This window comes from Anomaloglossus baeobatrachus, chromosome 5 (genome assembly GCF_048569485.1).
Source record: "Anomaloglossus baeobatrachus isolate aAnoBae1 chromosome 5, aAnoBae1.hap1, whole genome shotgun sequence".
Classification (NCBI taxonomy): Eukaryota; Metazoa; Chordata; class Amphibia; order Anura; family Aromobatidae; genus Anomaloglossus; species Anomaloglossus baeobatrachus.
The window spans coordinates 169,543,280-169,562,705 of record NC_134357.1 but is presented as its reverse complement, the minus strand read 5'-3'; the positions used below and the strand labels follow the sequence as shown (position 1 = coordinate 169,562,705).

At 46.9% G+C, this 19,426-nt stretch overlaps 1 protein-coding gene across 1 annotated transcript; it reads left to right on the top strand.

The window, feature by feature from the left end:
- Positions 1-4,553: 4,553 nt before the first annotated feature.
- On the top strand, positions 4,554-19,138 carry LOC142309839 (meteorin-like protein). The gene is made up of 4 exons (XM_075347298.1): positions 4,554-4,657; positions 5,943-6,343; positions 15,668-15,727; positions 18,825-19,138. The coding sequence occupies exons 1-4, from the start codon at positions 4,554-4,556 to the stop codon at positions 19,136-19,138; spliced, it is 879 nt and encodes a 292-aa protein (XP_075203413.1).
- The last annotated feature ends 288 nt before the right edge of the window (positions 19,139-19,426 follow it).

Sequence of the window (19,426 nt, the reverse complement as noted above, 5' to 3'; positions counted from 1 at the left end):
AGACGGCGCAAAAATCCGTGCCCACCTCTGTCAGCTACAGAGAGAAACCGAAACTTACCCAGGTGCCCAGAAGTTTTGCTATCCCAGGAAGTACAAGGATATGAGATAAGTGTGCAGAAGGACTCAGAATGTGCAAAGCAAGCAGCAACCAGAGCAACCTGGAGCGCGGGGTGAAAGCGTCAGCTCCCCTGGCTGTCTGAGTCCTGCACCGATACCACGACCAGCCCAGGACCTGGACTTCTTAGAGGAGGAGGTGAAGTGGTTGGGACGACGGCTGCTGGAGCTGCAGGTGGGTACTGTCATGAAATGGCAGGAGTCCCTAATGGAGGTGGTGGCGGAAGGGCGCGCCCTTATGGACCGGGTGACGTCGACCATAACGGAAGACACCAACCCACAGAGAGGTAACGGCAGTAACTATCCCTGTTGCCCTGTTAGCTGAGAACACCCTGTAGTGGCCCTTTGCAGCACCCCTGGCCCTTGCAAGCAGTCAGGCTCCTCAATGCTTGGCCTGGGACATCATGGCTGGCGGCACCAAAGGACTGGCGGCCCCTCTACAACCCACACAGACCGCAAGTGCCATTGAAGTGGCATGCCAGCAGCAGCTAATAAAGCTGTGTAGGGAACAAGAGCAGCGCCAGGCCAAGTGGGATGCAATGGAGGCCCGCAATATGGCTACTAAACAGTGGCTCTGCAAAGTCCGGCCTTCCAAGCAAGGACCGCTGAGGCACGGGACCATAATCCAGTTTGACCTGGAATGGGGATGGGGCTTCCTAAGCGAACCCGATCTCCTGGCAAGACGTGGAAGCTCACCTGCAGAAGGGTCATCCTAAGCGCGACCTGTACCCTCGCAATGCAGTTGCGTACAACCGACACAAAGGTGAAAGGGGGTGGTATGCCCTGAGCCTCCAACATTTGGAAGTCGCACCGCATCGGAGTGCGTGTCTGACTGGGAACCTGCCACAGCCAGCATGACAACATCTGCACTCTGTGAACAGGGGACACAGACTCTGGGCCTGAGCTATGGCTTGCCAGGGTATATGGACTGCCCTTAGCTGGGAAGCCCCAGGCTTGGAGACAAGAAATAAGTCTAAAATGTCTAGCAGCACTTAAAGTAATGTAAAAAGTTAACTGGGTTTTTTTTAATAGCATTGATAAAGTTAAGGATCTTTGCAAATAATGGGTTTTTTTGGGTGTGTATTTGGAAAAATGTATAACTGGGCAACTAGACTATGTATGGCCAGGACTGCCTTTGTAAATAGCTGCACTGGTTACAGTGCCCTCTAGCAGAATCACAGGCTACAGGAGTTAAAACCCATCTGGCCTACATTGGGGGTTTGTTTGTGGAGGGTCCCCCACATTGTTCTATATGTGGTTGCTGCTGTTGTACATATCAGGAGTGGTGCAAGGAACTTTGGCATCATGGGCTCCTTAGCAAAGTTGATTGTATGAAAATCATGTGTTATATTGTCAAGTTTTAGGCTATGTGCGCACGTTGCATACTAGCCCTGCAGATATTTCTGCAGCGATCTGAAGAGCACATGTGCGCTTTAGATCGCTGCAGAAATGTCCGTAGTGAGCGCCGATTCCATGCGCTCTGCCTGCAGCTCCTGCCATAGACAGAGCAGGAGCTGCCGGCAAAGCGCAGGAAAGAAGTGACATGTCACTTCTTTTTGCGCAGCGCTTCGGCAGTAGCCGAAGCGCTGCGCTCTGAGACGCCACGTGCGCACGGCCCCTGCACAATCTCCATAGACTGTGCAGGGGACGCAGGACGCATGCAGTTACGCTGCGCTGCAAAGCGCAGCGTAACTGCATGAATTTACGCAACGTGCGCACATAGCCTTATACTGTATTGCAAAAGTTTATCATGTTGGTAACGTTCAAGATAATGCCTCCCAAAAAGGGAAGAAAATGTTTTACCTGTTTACAGCATTCAAGAACTTGTATGTCGTAATACTATGTATTTTTGTTTTGTTCTAGCCCGAGGGCGTGCTGGGATTTGCTGTGGGGGAGTGTGGTGCCCCTCAAACTTCAGTCGCCACAGAAGTACTGCACCTCAGCTAGAGGTGTGGTGCTCCATCTTGGGTAAGGAAGAGGTCATCCCCCTTTATGCACACAAAACACAAAACACACAACACCTCAATTAGCAGCTCTCCATCGGGTCAGGGTTAGGGCTTGGTTCCATTAATTCTATGTATAGCTACCACTGGTGATGGTTCCTTTCTCCCCCTAATCCGACAGTGCCTGGGGGTATAGTCTAGTGAGTTGGATACATTGTGTAATAATTATAATGGATAACTCAGGAATCTATTTGTGTGGAGCAAAGACACAACTGAACCCGGTTTATAGGTGATAAAGTTTGAATTGTAACACACAGTGATTAGCAAACAAGAGCAGAGGAAAAACAATAAAGTTCATAAACACACAGTGAAAATATCAAATTAAGCCTTTAAGGAAAGTCTCTAGAAAACCTCACAGGATAATGTGATTTAGCAATGCAGTCTTTGAAGCTCCATTAGGAAGTCCCTGAAAGTTCAAAGCGAGATGCAGAGCAGTATACAATCTTCAGAAAACAAATGCAGAGCAGTTTCTAGTGTCCAGAACCGTCCCGTGCTCTGCTACTGCGTCAATTCAATGGTGGAAGCAACAAAGGAGTATACAATGGTCAGGAAACAAATGCAGAGCAGTTAATTAAGTAAGCCAGCTCACGTAACAGCAAGGCAGGTCAGAACCACAGCAGGGGCTAGGCATCAGCAGCAGGTGAGCAGAACCTCTGAAGAGTAGCAACAGGAGTTTCACACAGGATTTGCTGAAGTAACTTGAGATGCCACTAGGAGTAGGAAACCAGGCAGAATACTCAAGCAGAGGACTGGAGGCTGGACTGGAATGAAAAAGGCAAGAGGATACAAACACATGGAGAAGAATGAAGCAGGGGACACCATCTTGGAAAAGGGCAAAAAGCCAAAAAAGGATAAACAGAAAAACCAGAGTCCTGGCACATTGTAGTGAGAGACAGTTGGAAGGAGCAGTGGAGGAGTGAAAACCTGTGGTCTGAAGCTGGTGCAGCTCGACCCAGGCACAAGACAGACGGGGTCCTAGAGACCACGGGAAGTGTGCCATAATCCTGTGGCTTCATTCCACATACAAGATATTGGAGTGGAGGGACTTGGCCGCAGAACGGGGACTGGTCTCCAGACTAGAGGAGAAGAACCAACGTGCTCCACCAGTAAAACCAGGGGCTGAAGACACATCTAGTACCGAAGCCAAACCCGTACACAAATCCGCTGGAAGGAGACCACATAGGGCCAAAGGACAGAGCTTCAAGGCACCCGACAGGGTCCACGGACACCGCCTCAGGGTAGCGTGCGTGGGCACATGACAGGTGGGAGAGAAGTCAGCGCAGGAAGACGACCAGGGAAAGTACATAAGAACAGTGCACCGGTCTTGACCTCCAAACTACCCGGGATCGACTGGAGCCCATCATTGTGAAACCTGAGTAAACATCTTGAGGCTGCATACCTGTGTCGCTCGTTATTCGCCTGCACCCCCGCCATCGCCTATTACTATCCCCATCCTCCCTGGGGCTCAGCTCTACCTGTGGAGAGATGTACCAACCAAGCTGCGTCATCATCTGCCCAGAGGCCCCATCCCGCAGTGTCGGCTATCTCTGGCCGAGTATCACAAGTGGCGTCACAAACTATCACCCCCATCATTATTATTTCCTTTTCCTCTAACTGACACCGCCAGGGTCACGGAACCAGGCCTTAAATCCACCGCAGCATCCTAGAAACAGAAACTGCAGCCCGGTAATAGGTGCACCTCGGCCCCATCGTGTCCCAATCGAAACACGTTGCTTATGCATATTACATTATATCATATTGCCTATGAGTGTTCTCCACCTTACTGCATACACATCTATGATTCCTTAGTGTGTGTATTTTTAGATAACTATTAAAAATATCTTTTATTTTATCAGGATTGGAAGCTGATTATTTTCTTTATTTAACATGTTACATTTATACTACGCAGCAGCGTGATCATGGCCTTCCTCGCTGCTTGGATTAATTAACAAGGATGAGCTGGTTATGCATATTTTTTCTTTTTGCCTTTAACTCTTAAAACAAACTATCTAAACTTACTTAAAGGTTGTGGATAACTTTTTTTTTTTTTTTTTTTAAATGGTGGAATTATTTTTTTTTTTCACTTCTCCAGAAAAGTAATTAAAAAGTTAGTAGTGTACGTCCTGAAGGATGAGTAGCGGTATGGGAATCACTTCTGTATACAGGATATATTAAAAAAATAGCCAAAATACAGAATAAAATATATTGTTCTATCCTAGAAAGTTGGCACTTATGTTAAGATAAAAAATATTTTACAATGTGCCTTAATGTACAAGGATGTTGTATCTAAGTACAACATAAAAATATCTGCCATGTAGTCATAGCACAGTGAATGGAGACTGGTTGAGGGTACTTACAAGGCGGTCTGTCTGCAGACAGATGTATCCGCACAGTTGTGTCTTCTCTATTCAGCAGATAACACAGAGGGGGCACAACATGCAGAAGTCAATGAGACTGCCGGCCCTGTTCCTACTATCCGCCCTATTATCCAGCAGGGGAATGTGGTGCATGGCTGGGGACTTCTGTAGCTGGAAGGGAAGGTATGTACAATGCTGCACAACAAATGCTTTACATTTTATTTATCTACAAGTGATAAGTCTCACAAGACATAAAGTAGTGTCTGCATGAAATGCCTCCTTCTGCTTCTCAGTCCACTCAGTATATCAAATGTGCATAGTATCCATTTATGAGCATCTAAGTTGTTTCATTAGTACGCTATACATTTTACATTGCGTTGTTTACAAATAAATCTAGAAGTAAACTTGTGCTGTTATATAAATATTTAGAAGTTTGTCATTTTATACTTTAATTTTACTGTCAAATACTTCTTATTTTGTTGTATAGACTGCAGATCTTTAATGGATAGTCTAACAACAATTTATTACGTGATGTTTCCTGTAATTATATTGTGTAGTTTGTCCTGTGTTCTGGTGATAAGAGACTCCTTGGGCCAGGATAAGGTTTGTGCTGACCAGCAGAATGTTATCACTCTCAGGAAAGTTGACCCACTTGTCATAGTGGAAGTAGCCGAGTTATTTGGTCCTATGTGCCGAATTACTATTGTGCTGAAATGAGCAAACTAGAAATTTAGAGTTGTGGAGCCAGTTTGTGCGCTAGCAACTGTTAAAAGAAGCATCGTTCCTATCGTGCAGGTCAATAAATTACCAAAAATGACTCATGATCAATGTCATATGAAGCCGGCGCTCTATTATTTTCATTTTTATGTAATAATGATCAGGATGGTGGTTTATACAAATGAACGTCCCCCTCATGTCATACATACATGTCATACATCATGGTTGGCAGCACATTCCCTATCTACTGTTGCGAATGTGCAGATGGTCAGTCACCATTTTTATGTCCCCAACTAGAGATTAAATGCCTAATAAGCATGTGTCAGTTTTTATATCTATGGGTCTATTACATTGGGCAGTTTTAACCAAAAAGCAGTAGCACATACTTGTACCTTTGTGATCATTGACCCATGTAAAAAGGCCCTTCGCACTGGCCATACTTGAAGGAATTTATCATGATGCCAAACAGAAATCAAACTACATTAATCAATATCTGTACACTTCACATACCACAAATGACCATATACACAATATAGATAGAGGATCTGTGGAAATGACTCACATGCTGGAAAATCACTTTAATGGATGGTTCTTGAGGATAGAGATTATCATAAAAAATCACTATATGCTGTTCATTGTGAATATGGTTAGAAAGTCAGTTATATGGAATAGAAACAAATAACTGATTGCCTTTATATTACAATTAATTGATATGTTTTCACGCATTTAATATTCCTCATCCATGTTATAGTGGTCTTAGCTGGGACTCTCGATCACGAGCTGTGGAACAAGTTCACCTCCGCTGTACAGAGGGCTCATTGGAATGGATGTCCCCAGTTCGCGCTTTGCGTATTATTCTTGAACCCAACCTTATCAACAGCAAATATACCATGGTCTGCATAAAGCCTCATTCACAATTTCAAGGTGCTTACCTTTATATCGAGAGGAGAAGAGAGCTGCACCTTTTAGCTAATGAACTAGATGGAGCATGGAAGGTGCATTGCTTTGGCATGGACAGTGCTCAGAGAGTGGCTCTGTTCTTACAGGCCAGTCCACAAAAGGATCTGAACAGGAGGACAGCTGGCTTTCAGTATGAGCTCCTTAATAGCCAATCTTCAGGACCTATATTCCAAAAGTTTGCATTAGTGGAAGGTAAGATTGTAGTTTTATGTTAAAACATATGACTATCAGACACAGACAGAAAAAAAGCTCCTGTGTAAGAACAGTGTATGTGCCCTTTTCATTCCAATAACTCATCAAAATGCCCAATTCCACCTACTTTGGAGGTAGAAATGGACCCCCTTTTTTCTTGGGCCCCTCTGCAGCTGCATACGTTGCACCAATGATATGTCCGCCCCAACACAGAGAACTTGACTAAACTAAGCCCATCATATGAACTGTCTCATGTTATTTAAAGGCATAGTACGTTTAGTATATGTAAACTTTTGACTTTGCAGAAAGTACTAAAAATGCCTTAAAACATTCTCTCATTATTCTTGCATTTGGCAAATACAAATAATTTTGGTTCCTAATTAACCTAAAACGGGAAAGGTTTATTCTGATTTCATGTCAGATACTGAGAAAAACATGCAGATGTGTCTTTGCAGATAGTGTATGAAAACTTCTGGTTTCATCTGTATTTGTTAGGCTGTTCTTGTGGTATGCATTTTTTTCTTTAATCTAAACTAATTATTTTCATGTAAGAAAGCAGCATTTTGTTTTTGTCTAGCTTTTCTTATTGTGTTGGTGTATTATTATACTGACCTATTATATTATTATAAGTAGACAGCTGCTTGTTGTGGTCCCAGTCAGTGGTGTACATAGAAATAATGGGGCCTTATAGAGGAAGTTCTAATTGACCCCATCATACATACACACACACACACACGCACACACACACACACACAAAGAAGAAAAAATAATATTTGGGAGGGTCACAGAAGAGCATATCCCACAACTTTGCAGCCCTTGCAAAGTAATGTTCCTGCTATTTGAAGCCCATTAGTGTTCACACACATTGAAATACCCTTTTCATGGCCCCCCTAAAGTGTGATGCCAACAAAAGTGTCCCCAAACACAATATGATACCACCACAGTGAATTTGTACACAGCATTCTCCAGGCACAGTGATGACAACATTATCCCACACCCCACAAAGAATGATACCCCCACAGTGACTCCAACAGAGTATGATGGTCCTGACACAGCCCTCCATAAAGTATAACAGCCCTCCATACCATCTAATGGCCATTACACCATCCACACAGTATAATAGCCCCTACACAACCATTTACACAGTATGATGGGCCAAATACAACCGCCCACATTGTATGGCCCGCACATAGCACTGCAAACAGTATATTTGATCCCACATAGCATTCCAAAGAGTCTAATGGCATCCACATAGCCCCCCAAAAAATATTATGGCCCACATATAGCCTTCCAAATTTTATAATGGTTCCAACATAGCCCTTCAAAAAGTATAATGGCTCCCACATAGCCCTACAACAGTATAGTCGCCCCCACATAGCCACGAAAGCAGTATAATGGCCCCTACGTAGCTCTCCAAGCAGTATAATGGCCCTCACACAGCCCTCTAAATAGTGAAATAGTATAATGGCCCACACATAGTCCTCAATATAGTATTATGGTCCTCATATAGCCCTGCAAACTGCATATTGGGCCTTACATTGTCCTCCAAATAGTATAATGGCCCACATACAGCTCTCCAAACCTTATAATGGAATCCACATAGCCCTGGAAATTGTATAATGGTCACACATAGCCCTCCACAGATAGTTATCCAATAAGTATAATGGCCCCAATACATCCCTGCAAACTGTGTAATGGTTCATGCATAGCTCTTCAAACTGAGTAATGGACCCAAGATAGTCCTGCAAGCTTTATATTAGCCCCCACATAGCCCAACAAACAGTATAATGACCCACATATAGCCCTCCAAAAAGTATAATGGATCCCACATTCCCCTCTAAACAGTATAATGGCTCCCACATAGCCCTTCACAGTATAATTACCCCATACAGCCCTGCAATTAGTATAATGGTGCCTACATAGCCCTTCAAGCAACACAATCGCCCCCACATACCTCTCCAAATAGCATAATAACCTCACGTAGCCCTCCAAACAGTTTAATTGTCCTCTCACAGCCCTGCAAACTGTATAATGGCCACTCACATATCTCTGCAAGCTCCATAATGGTCTGACATAGCCCTGCAAACAGTAAAAGGGCCCCCACGTAATACTTCAAACAATATAGAGGCACTCACACAGCCCTCCAACAGAATAATGCCCCCCACACAGACCACCAAACAGTATAATCACTTTATACAGCTCTCAAAACCGTATAATGGACCCTACATAGCCTAGAAAGCTGTATATTGGCTCACACATAACCCTCCAATAAGTATAGTGGCTCTCACATGTTGTCACGGCCGGGCGGTCGGGCAGACCCAGGAGGTGGATCCACTGGACCGAACTCTCTGAGATGGTGGTAGGGAGTCCGGCAGCTGAAGCACTGATGGGCAGTAGAACAGTCCGTGCAAGAGAAGGCAGCGGAGGAGTCCCAGGGACCACGGAGTCACAGAAGGTGGTCTTGGTGACGTAGCTCAGGTTCGGAGGCCGAGGTGATATCAGGCGGGGTCCGGAACCTCTGGAGCAAGATGACGGGTCACCGCAGGGATCCGGGATGGTACGGACTGTCAGATGGCAGACGGACAGCGTGCGGGGATCAGGACACGGCAGACTGGATGGCGAGGCAGGTACGGCTCTACAAAGACAGATAGGTGAGTACAGGCACATAAACACCAAGAGACCTGACTCCTAGCTCAGGGAACACGAAGATCAGGCCCCGCCCCCTTGGACAATGACCCCCTATATACCCTGTACCTGTGCAACCTCATTTCCTGTTAATGGACGCTGGCCCTTTAAGAAAGGGTCAGTGACCGCGCGCGCGCCCTAATGCGCATGCGCGCCGCCCGGGTGCCAGAAGCCAGGGAAGGAGGCTGCGAGGAGGACGCAGGGGAGCCGGCCAGAGCCAGGGAAGCTGTCGGGCGCCGGGATCGGGGGCCCGGAGCCCTGGGACGGACGGAATCCGGTGACTGGGGAGCGGAGAGCGTGGCAGGTGAGCCGGGGAACGGGGGTGAGGACCCGGGGAGCGTGACAGTACCCCCCCCCCCCACGCCCCCCTCCCCGCAACCGGGACATGAAGGCACGGATAAGAGGAGTGCCCACGTTCTCCCTGGGCTCCCAAGACCTATCCTCAGGACCATACCCTTCCCAGTCCACCAGGAAGAACTGTCGACCTCGTACGGTCTTCATGGCCACGATATCCCTTACCGCATAGATGTCATCATCGGCAATAGGTGGAGGAGCTGGACTGGCAGCAGCGGAGAAGGGACCAAGGACAACCGGCTTGAGCAGGGAGACGTGGAAGGAGTTGGGTATCCTCATCGTGGCCGGGAGCTGTAGCTTGTAGGATACCTCATTGATCTTGCTGAGGACCTTAAACGGCCCGATGTAGCGAGGACCCAGCTTGTAGGAAGGTATCTTCAATCGGATGTACTGGGAAGCAAGCCAGACCAGGTCACCAGGAGAGAAACACGGAGGATCCAGACGTCTCTTGTCAGCGTGTTTCTTCATCCGCTGGGAAGCGCGCCCAAGGGACGCTTTGACAGAGTCCCAAATGGTAGCAAAGTCACGAACTGCAGTATCAGCAGCCGGGACATCCGATGAAGGGGATATAGGCAATGGGACGGCGGGCTGGAGTCCATAAACAACATGGAAGGGAGATTCGGAGGATGACTCACTGACGTGGTGGTTATGGGAGAATTCAGCCCAAGGCAGAAGCGAGGACCAGTCGTCGTGATGGGCGTTGACATAGTGACGTAGGTATGAGGTCACGATTTGATTGACCCTCTCCACTTGGCCGTTAGACTGAGGATGGTAAGAAGAAGAAAAGTCCAGAGTCACTCCCAGATGTTTGCATAGAGCCCTCCAGAAGCGGGAGGTGAACTGAGTTCCTCTGTCGGACACTATGTGGGATGGAAAGCCATGCAAGCGGAAGATGTGATGGATATAGGCTTCCGCGAGTTCCTGAGCAGAGGGCAGTCCGGCCATAGGAACGAAGTGGGCCATTTTGGAGAATCGATCAACCACGACCCATATGACTGTGTGCCCGGAGGATAATGGCAAGTCCGTAATAAAGTCCATTGCTATGTGTTGCCACGGGACTGAGGGTATCGGTAAAGGCAGAAGACGGCCATGGGGCAAGTGTTTGGGCGTCTTGTTCCTGGCACAGGAGGAGCAGGCAGAGACAAAAGCAGCGACGTCCGTGCGAAGGGATGGCCACCAGTAATGGCGTACAATCGCACCCCATGTTCTCTTCTGACCAGCATGCCCGGCTGTTTTTGAGGCATGACCCCAGTGTAACACTTTTTGCCTGTCGGTATCGGAGACATAGGTCTTCCCGGGCGGTATCTGGGCTAGGGTAACAGAGGCCACCGGAATGATGTTGCTAGGACAGATGATGGGTTGGGTAGTCTCTTCCTCCTGCTCCATGGGCATGAAAGACCTGGACAAGGCATCAGCGCGTACATTCTTGTCCGCGGGTCGGAAGTGAAGCTGAAAGTCGAACCTGGCAAAGAATAAGGACCACCTGGCTTGCCGTGGGTTCAGTCGCTGAGCGGACCGCAGGTATTCTAGGTTCTTGTGGTCCGTGTAGATGATCACGGGATACACTGCACCTTCCAGGAGGTAGCGCCATTCCTCCAGTGCCAGTTTGACTGCCAAGAGCTCTCGGTCCCCGATGGTATAGTTGCGTTCAGGCGCTGAGAAGCCCTTGGAGAAGAATCCGCAAGTCACCATCTTCCCGGAGGAGGACTTCTGCATGAGCACTGCTCCGGCTCCTGAGGAGGAGGCATCCACCTCCAAGGTGAACTGGCGGTTCAACTCCGGACGGTGAAGTACAGGCGAGGAAGCAAAAGCCCGCTTCAAAGAGCCAAACGCGGCGTCGGCCGCAGGCGACCAGTCCTTTGGATTTGCCTCTTTCTTAGTCAAAGCGGAAAGTGGAGCAGTCAGAGCAGAGAAGTGAGGGACGAATTGGCGGTAGTAGTTGGCGAATCCCAGGAAGCGTTGGATTGCCTTCAGTCCAGAAGGGGGAGGCCAGTTGAGAATGGCGGAGACCTTCTTGGGATCCATCTGCAGTCCAGTCTCAGAGATGATGTACCCCAGAAAGGGGAGAGAAGACTGCTCAAAGACACACTTCTCATACTTTGCGTACAGACGGTTCTCTCTTAGTCGTCGTAGAACCAGCTGTACGTGCTCTCTGTGGGTTGGGAGGTCCGGAGAGAAGACAAGGATGTCATCTAGATATACTACCACACAGGTGTAGAGGAGGTCTCGGAACACGTCGTTCACCAGTTCTTGGAAGACGGCAGGGGCGTTACACAGGCCGAAGGGCATCACGCAGTACTCATAATGTCCATCGCGCGTATTAAACGCGGTCTTCCATTCGTCACCAGAGCGGATGCGCACCAGATTGTAAGCACCCCGAAGATCCAGCTTGGTGAACAGACGAGCTCCTCTAAGCCGGTCAAACAATTCGGGGATGAGCGGCAGAGGGTACTTGTTCTTAACAGTGATCTGATTCAGACCCCGGTAGTCGATGCAGGGACGTAAATCGCCCTCTTTTTTCTTGACAAAGAAGAAACCTGCTCCAGCAGGAGAGGAGGATCTCCGAATGAATCCCCTAGCCAGGCTCTCTGAGATGTAAGTCGACATAGCCCTTGTTTCGGCTGGAGATAAAGGATATATCCGTCCTCGTGGTGGCGTTGTTCCAGGGAGCAGGTCGATGGCACAATCGTAGGGGCGATGTGGCGGCAGTACCTCGGATTCTTTTTTATCAAAGACATCAGCAAAGGACCAATAAGCCGAGGGCAGCCCCGGTAGGTTCTCAGGAACCGGAGGTCGTCGGATGGGTTGTGTGGATTTTAGGCATCTCTCATGACACGAAGCACCCCAGCGGGTGATTTCGCCAGTGCCCCAGCTGACTGATGGTTCGTGAGTCCGTAACCATGGAAGGCCCAGCAGGATCTGATGGGACATGTGCGGAAGGACGTAGAAGGCGATGTTCTCGGTGTGAAGAGCACCGATGCGCAGTTCAACCGGCCTGGTGGTCCAGGAGATGGTGTCAGAAAGGGGTCTCCCATCCACAGAGGCAATCACCAGGGGCTTGTTGAGTGGGATAACAGGCACCTGGTATTTGTCCACGGTGGCTTGCTGGATGAAATTGCCTGCTGCCCCGGAATCAAGATAGGCCTCAGCCGTGAACCGCGTCTCTCCCGTTGTCACTTGCACGGTCCATGTGACCGGATCAGAGAGAGTCCCAGCACCTAGGGTGGCCTCTCCTACCAACCCTAGGCTTTGGAGTTTCCCGGCCTTTCCGGACAGGAACGGAGGAGGTGTGTGCCCTCACCGCAGTAAAAGCAGAGACCCTGGGCAAGCCGCTCTGCTCTACGTTGTGCAGACTGACGCACTCGGTCAATCTGCATGGGCTCGTGGACGGGACTCCCAGCTGTTGATGACTGAGGTACGGAGGGCTTCTGAGGAGGAGATGAATGCCGTAACGGGCGTCTCTCACGAGACAGCTCTTTGGAGCGCTCCTGAAAACGTATGTCCACACGAGTTGCTAGGGCAATCAGGGCATCTAGGGTGGAGGGCACGTCCCGACCCGCCAACTCATCCTTGATGCGACTCGAGAGTCCCTCCCAGAAGGCGGCTGTTAGGGCCTCATTATTCCACCCGAGTTCTGAAGCCAAAGTGCGAAAACGGATGGCGTATTGGCCCACCGTCAGTGTTCCTTGACGTAGGCGGAGGAGTGATGAAGCAGAGGCAGAAGCGCGTCCCGGCTCGTCAAAGGTGCTGCGGAATGCCTGCAGGAACTGTTGAAGATCCTTGGTCATGGGGTCCTCCTTCTCCCACAAGGGGTTCATCCACGCCAGCGCCTCGCCCTCTAGGTGGGACATTATAAAGGCGACCTTGGCTTGGTCGGAGGCGAACAGATGTGGCAGCTGCGTGAAATGAAGGGAACATTGATTTATGAAGCCCCTGCAGGTCTTGGGATCTCCAGCATAACGAGGAGGTGACGCCAAACGGAGTCGGGAAGCATCTGACGAGGTTGCCACTGGTGCGGGGGCCATGGCTTGCCTGGCGGGGGACCTGGGTGCCGCAGGCGTCATTGATGCTTGTAATGTGTACAGGCGGGTGTCCACGGAGGTCATGAATTGCAGCATGCGGGTCTGGACTTCACGCTGGCGTTGGAGTTCCTCTTGCAGAGCCATTAGTGCTGCAGCGGGATCCATGGCCTGATCTTACTGTCACGGCCGGGCGGTCGGGCAGACCCAGGAGGTGGATCCACTGGACCGAACTCTCTGAGATGGTGGTAGGGAGTCCGGCAGCTGAAGCACTGATGGGCAGTAGAACAGTCCGTGCAAGAGAAGGCAGCGGAGGAGTCCCAGGGACCACGGAGTCACAGAAGGTGGTCTTGGTGACGTAGCTCAGGTTCGGAGGCCGAGGTGATATCAGGCGGGGTCCGGAACCTCTGGAGCAAGATGACGGGTCACCGCAGGGATCCGGGATGGTACGGACTGTCAGATGGCAGACGGACAGCGTGCGGGGATCAGGACACGGCAGACTGGATGGCGAGGCAGGTACGGCTCTACAAAGACAGATAGGTGAGTACAGGCACATAAACACCAAGAGACCTGACTCCTAGCTCAGGGAACACGAAGATCAGGCCCCGCCCCCTTGGACAATGACCCCCTATATACCCTGTACCTGTGCAACCTCATTTCCTGTTAATGGACGCTGGCCCTTTAAGAAAGGGTCAGTGACCGCGCGCGCGCCCTAATGCGCATGCGCGCCGCCCGGGTGCCAGAAGCCAGGGAAGGAGGCTGCGAGGAGGACGCAGGGGAGCCGGCCAGAGCCAGGGAAGCTGTCGGGCGCCGGGATCGGGGGCCCGGAGCCCTGGGACGGACGGAATCCGGTGACTGGGGAGCGGAGAGCGTGGCAGGTGAGCCGGGGAACGGGGGTGAGGACCCGGGGAGCGTGACACATGTCCCTGAAAACTGTATACTTCAAAGTGCATAATGGCCCTCACATAGCCATCCAAATGGTATAATGGCCCCATACAGCCTTGCAATCACTATAAACCCCACACATAGCCCTGACAACTGCATAATTGCCCACATATAACCCTTTAAACTGTATAATGGCTCCCAAATAGTCATCAAAATAGTATAATGGCCCTCATATAGCCTTCCTAATACTATATTGGCCTCCACACAGCCTCGCAAACTGTATAAACCCCAGACATAGCCCTGACAACTGCATAATGGCCCCTACATAACCCTGCAAACTTTATAGTGGCCCAATATAGACCTGTATTGTAGCCCCACTTAGCCCTGCAAACTGTATCATGGCCCCCATATAGCCCTAAAAACTGTTTTAGGGCTCACAGCCATGCAAACAGAAAAATGACCCCCACATAGCGATAACAAATTCACAGAAACAAAGGGCAACAATGTTTCCCTGCCCTGGCCATAGGAACAAATGCACAAACAGGATGCAGCAAAACCCACTAATAAAGATGGAGGCAACAGGTGCAAAACACTAAGGGAGCAACTACCCATACACTACCAGTTCATGGAGGGGGTGATTGCTTAGTATTAAAATTGCACACAAATGGCTTATATAGGGCGCCATTCACACAGGCATCTACATGTGTGAACGGCGCCCTATACAAGCTCCATCTGTGTTTCGCACTTGTTGCCTCCATCTTTATTAGTGGGTTTTGCTGCATCTTGTTTGTGCATTTGTTCCTATGGCCTGAGCAGGTAAACACTGTTGCCCTTTGTTTCTGTGAATTTTTTCTGAATTTTGGGGGAAAATGTAATTCCTATATTTGTAGTTTAGTACCCCACATAGCCCTGAAAATTCTTTTATGGCTGTCACATGGCCCTGCAAATTGGAAAATGATTCATATTCATTTAAAGTAAATAACTAAAAATATCCACTCTTCTCGTTCCTCCGCTGCTCTGGTCTTTGCATCGTGTGGTCTGCAGTGCTAGCCACAACAGTTGAGATGTAATGATGTCATCGTCCACACATCAATGAGGCGTGAGATGAGCAGGGATAATGATGGAGGAGGGGGCATCAGTTGACGGCTTCCTTTTCCATCATTACTTTTTAACTGTCAGCATTCTAGGATATTGGTACAGTTAAAAGTCCAATTTAAAGTGACGGCCTCATAGCGGGCATATGGTTTGCTGCTGGTAACGATACACCACTGGTCAGTGATCCATCTTTTAAAGTGACGGATGAGGATTATGATATTGGCATATGACCCCAGGTTCACTGTACTGGGATATTTGGTTATGCATTGTTTATTTTTCTGTGTAGATACCTGTCGACCTTGTGACAATGAAGACCTGCTCATGGCTGTTTGCACTAGTGACTTTGGTAAGTGTCCTAATCTTATAATCAGCATATTATCAAAATTCTACTTAGGTTATATTCACACAGGGCTTTTTTGGTAAGTTTTTGCTGCGTTTTTCAGCTGCAGATTTGCCTTGGTTTTATGCAAATCCATGCTAATAAAAAGCTGCTTTCTACAGTACCAGCAAAGTCTGAGATTTCTGAACTCTCATTCACACACACTAACACCTGCAGATTTTTTCCTGACTGTTTCATCAAATAGCTGGGTTTTTGCTGCAGATTTCAAAGAATGAGCATGTCAATTCTTTGCAGAGTTTTTTGCAACGTTTTTTCATTGATAGATTTTGTAGAAAAACACACCAAAAACACACATGACTCAAAGGAGATTTCCTGCCACAAGATCAGGTTTTGGTCAGGAAAAAAACTTACCAAAAAAGCCCTGCGTGAACATAGCCTTACCTGGTATTTCTCACAAACGTATAAACAAATGTGGTGTTTCCTACTTGCAAGCGGGATAACAAGAGATGTCCTTTCAAGCTGAACTCAAACTTATAATGCAACTGCAAGATTGTATTTTTTCCCTACAGTGGATAGTCACATTGTGATTGTAATTTAGCCACATAGCGTGCCCACGATCAGAGTTTGCAGTGTTTTGGATGCAGCGTGTTTTCGCTGCCTCCAAAACGCTGCATTGTATAGTACAAGCACAGTGGATGGCTTTCTAGAAATCCCATGCCCCAGGTGTTTGTTTTTTTCTGCACTGAAAACTGACCTGTGGAGCGGCTTCCTGAGCCACAGCATATAAATGCTTTGCTGCAGAGACACAAGCGTTCTCTGCAAGCAGAACGCAGCAAGAAACCACAACTGCCCGAGACTGCAACTGAGAAGACTTGCGGCCCCGCAGGTCAGGACCCGCCGCGTCCACTACACAGGGAGTCCTGATCGTGTGCACATACCCTAAGGGTTCATTTACACATCAGTGTTTCCCATAAAATTGTTTATAATGGATAGCTCTCTTACCTGTGATAGTCTGATAAGCTCTTCACAAGATCATGATTTTTTGTGGTCTGCGCAAAATTGCAGAGACATGTCCAACATTGATCCGGTGTCAGATCAAACTCAATAATAAAAGTCTACAATTCTGTGAGAAAAAAAATCAGAGTCATTCAGATACCATCTATGTACTGTACGTTTTTCACAGACTGATAGGAGAAGGTGGAGAAACTTTTTTTTCTCACCTTAGTTAAAACACATGAAATTCTAATGAAACTCTAATAGCAATTTGATGAAAATATGAAGAAACTGATCAAATTTGACCCAATTTTCGCATACAAACCAATCACTTACATGTACATGAGTCCTGAGCCAAGTGTGAGGTTATTAATCAGATAGTGAATATCATGTGGTCTATGATGATTTTTAATTAATTTGTGAGAAGACTTCCAGGATTCAAACTTATCAGAGTACAAATGAACTGCTCAGATCAGCTCTGCTCTGCTTGAATGGGTTGAGCTGCAGGACCAGGAATTGCCATCCTTTGTAGTTTGGTGCTGTATTGGGACAAACATAAAAGGAGTTGATGTTCTTAGGATTCTTCATTTTGTTACAAAGTAAAGATCTCAACCCCACTGGTCTTACACTGAAGGTATAATATTAGAAAAGGCAATCAGTTGATAACCACATAAATAAACTTTCTAAAATGTTGATCAAATCCACAATTTGGAAGCAGAAATGTACATTGCTACTCACTGCTAATTGTGGTAGGAAACAATGGAGACATTGAACATTTTTCAGAACAATTCCAGCAGCAGTATTACCTTCCTTATGGGAAATCCTGAAAAACAAAATGCTAGTCTTGAATTAATACACTTAGTACATCATTTATCCAAATCACATAAATGTCCAGAAACTAAATTAGCCTCCAGCAGCCCCAAAGAGCTTAAAATAAGCCCTTTGTTAAGAAATGAAGATGTCAACGGAAGAAATTAGTTTTAGTTCCACATAATCCAAGCACTTTAAAAATGGATCAGAAAATTGAGAAAAATCTGCAGCTTCTAAAACAAGAATTGTACTTGAGCCGCACAGATACTGAGAAGACTCGAAGTTTGTTTTCATTATCAAAAAGAAAATTGTAGAACTTAGGCTGCATACCAAATCACATGGAGATAGAAAATATTCTATGGTATGGTATGAAAGAAACATAAGCCTGAGAGATGAGGGTGACACTAAAGAAAAAAAAGAAAAATTACATAGGATAATTTTAAGGTTAAGATATGTGCACGCGTTTAGGATTTGCAGTAAAAATTTTGTTGATAATCCTGATGAGTTGGCAGGAAAAAAAGCTGCATAAAAATATGCTCTATTTTGCTGTATATCTTTCCCAGTAATTAGTATGTGTGAAATCTGGTGCAAAAATACTGCAAGAATTGGCATGCTGAAGGTTTCTGCTATGTAAGACGGCATGCTGTAAGAGTTAAAACAGTGAATTCTGAAGTCTGTTTTTGTTCACCTGCAATGTTAGTTTAAACCTCCTTAGTTTTATCATTAGTGGACTCAGGAGCTTGTAAGCTGTAGTCCAACTCCACCCCCTTCTGTGATTAGCAGCTTCTGCCTATGGAAATGTACACTGAAAGCGCAATGTGGGCGGGGGCAGCTGTATGGGCTCTGCTACATGTACAATCTAAAATCTTGGATTGTGTCAAAACGGCTGCACCTAGAAATCTAAGTTATATATCATTGGTTTCAGATTTTCTTTGCCCTCATCATGCTGCTCTCAGATGCAGTAGCAAAAACCTGAGGACAGATTCCCTTTAAAGATGCCACAATCCTTTCTCCACCACTGCAGCATTGCTCAGGGGGTATGTTGTGCAGGGCTTGGTTAGCTTATTGGAAATTAATGGATATGGAATTTCGGAGCCAGATTAAGGAAAGCCTTGGTGTAAGTGGTGTAGGGTAGAGCTGTTCTTCTGAGTATGCTGAAGGTAAATCTAATCATGTAATAGAATTTGAAAAAATTAGTCTCTCACTGACAGGTGACTGAGTTGTAATAGCTTGTGAATTAGTGTTAATTCTTTTCAATTTATTGATTTTGTTATTATTATTTTTTTGTTTTTTCCCTTAGTGGTAAGAGGATCAATAATGTGTGTAACGCATGACTGGGAAACCCAGATTTCGCAAGTGGACATCGCTGCTTTAAAAGTTCACAGACAAAGAAACAGTGTTTTCCAGCTGGATGATCGCACCGGAACATGGACTGGACCCATTAAAACTTTGTTGCAATGCAAAGTCAAAAAAGGGGATGGTGATTTTCTTTTCACTGGCAGTGAACATTTTGGGAATGCCTGGCTGAAATGTGCCCCTCGATATAAGGATTTTCTAGAAATTTACCAGAAAGCCAGGAGGCTAAAGAGTAACCCTTGTGATTTCCAGATATGAGCCTGACATTTTGACACTTGAATGGACTATTTGTATGATGTATTGGTATTTAATGTTTATGATTCGTTTTTTTTTATATCAATCATATTTTTATGCTACAAGTATACTTGAAAGCCAGAATTCTTTAGAATATTCCAAGTTAATTCTCATGATCAGTGAAAAGCAATATACTAAGGGCTTTACTCTTGCACACAGGGTCCCTGTGGTTCTGTGTTACCAAGCCTTTTAGTGCCCAGACAGATTTAGGAATTAGTCAGAATTTTGCATTCACTGGAGCTTGGTACAGTT